Source organism: Myotis brandtii, unplaced genomic scaffold (genome assembly GCF_000412655.1).
Source record: "Myotis brandtii unplaced genomic scaffold, ASM41265v1 C42140892, whole genome shotgun sequence".
Lineage (NCBI taxonomy): Eukaryota > Metazoa > Chordata > Mammalia > Chiroptera > Vespertilionidae > Myotis > Myotis brandtii.
Genome location: NW_005318770.1, coordinates 1 through 1,110, shown reverse-complemented (window position 1 = coordinate 1,110; position 1,110 = coordinate 1). Strand labels below are relative to the sequence as shown.

General features: G+C 58.5%; 1 protein-coding gene across 1 annotated transcript; it reads left to right on the top strand.

The window, feature by feature from the left end:
- Positions 1-6: 6 nt before the first annotated feature.
- LOC102247864 (histone acetyltransferase KAT5) lies at positions 7-1,104 on the top strand. The gene is made up of 3 exons (XM_005852912.2): positions 7-283; positions 407-488; positions 574-1,104. The coding sequence occupies exons 1-3, from the start codon at positions 42-44 to the stop codon at positions 706-708; spliced, it is 459 nt and encodes a 152-aa protein (XP_005852974.1). The 5' UTR covers positions 7-41; the 3' UTR covers positions 709-1,104.
- Positions 1,105-1,110: the final 6 nt, after the last annotated feature.

Genomic DNA, 1,110 nt, shown 5'->3' with positions numbered 1-1,110 from the left:
GCCACACACCCTGTCCCAGAACTACCCCACAGCAGGGCCCGATGGGAAGCAGGCCGTCAGCCTCGGCATTGGTTTCACGAAGCTGTGACCCTGTACTCATTCCCTTCCTCTCCGATGCTTTAGGTTATGAACTCTCCAAAGTGGAAGGGAAAACGGGGACCCCTGAGAAGCCCCTCTCGGACCTTGGTCTCCTATCCTACCGAAGCTACTGGTCCCAGACCATCCTGGAGATTCTGATGGGACTGAAGTCTGAGAGCGGGGAGAGGCCACAGATTACCATCAAGTGAGCCTGGCCCCGCCTACCTGGGGGTGCATGGCGTGGCCTGTGTGTTCCAGGCGCTCTCACCCTGAGCTCCTGGGGCAAAGATGAGGGCCCCCAGGGAACCTGATCTTTGTCCTCCCACAGTGAGATCAGTGAGATCACCAGCATCAAGAAGGAGGATGTCATCTCCACTCTCCAGTACCTCAACCTCATCAACTACTACAAGGTAGGGAGGCGGGCAGGGACAGGTGTGTGGAGGTGCAGAGTGCAAGCCCCATGGGCTGACCTGCCTTGTCCCATCTCCTGCCCAGGGCCAGTATATCCTCACATTGTCAGAGGACATCGTGGATGGGCACGAACGGGCTATGCTCAAGCGACTCCTCCGCATTGACTCAAAGTGTCTGCACTTCACTCCCAAGGACTGGAGCAAGAGGGGGAAGTGGTGACCAGGCACAGCCCATGGTAGCACCAACAAAGCTGGCAGAACTGGAGCTGACAGCCCATCCCAACCCCGCCCCAGGGCCCCCCAGAGGGACACTAAGGGAGACGGACCGGGCTGAGGACAGTTCCACAAGGAGAGGGCAGGCCTGGTAAGGGCTGGTTGGTGCCCAGCACCAAAGTGAGCTCAGGGCTCAGGTCAACTCTAAGGCCAGCTGGCTGCAGGCCCAGGCTTGCTGTGAACCAAGGACCAGAGGGAGCCAGGCAGACGTGTACAGTGAGATGGGGGTGGGGGCACTATGTACAGAGGGTTGGTGGTTGTAAAAAAAATTTGTAAAGTAGGAGTTGGGGGTGGGTATTGGCTACAAAATTCTGGCCTCTCGCCCCAGTGCCTGTCCTGCCCCTGTTCC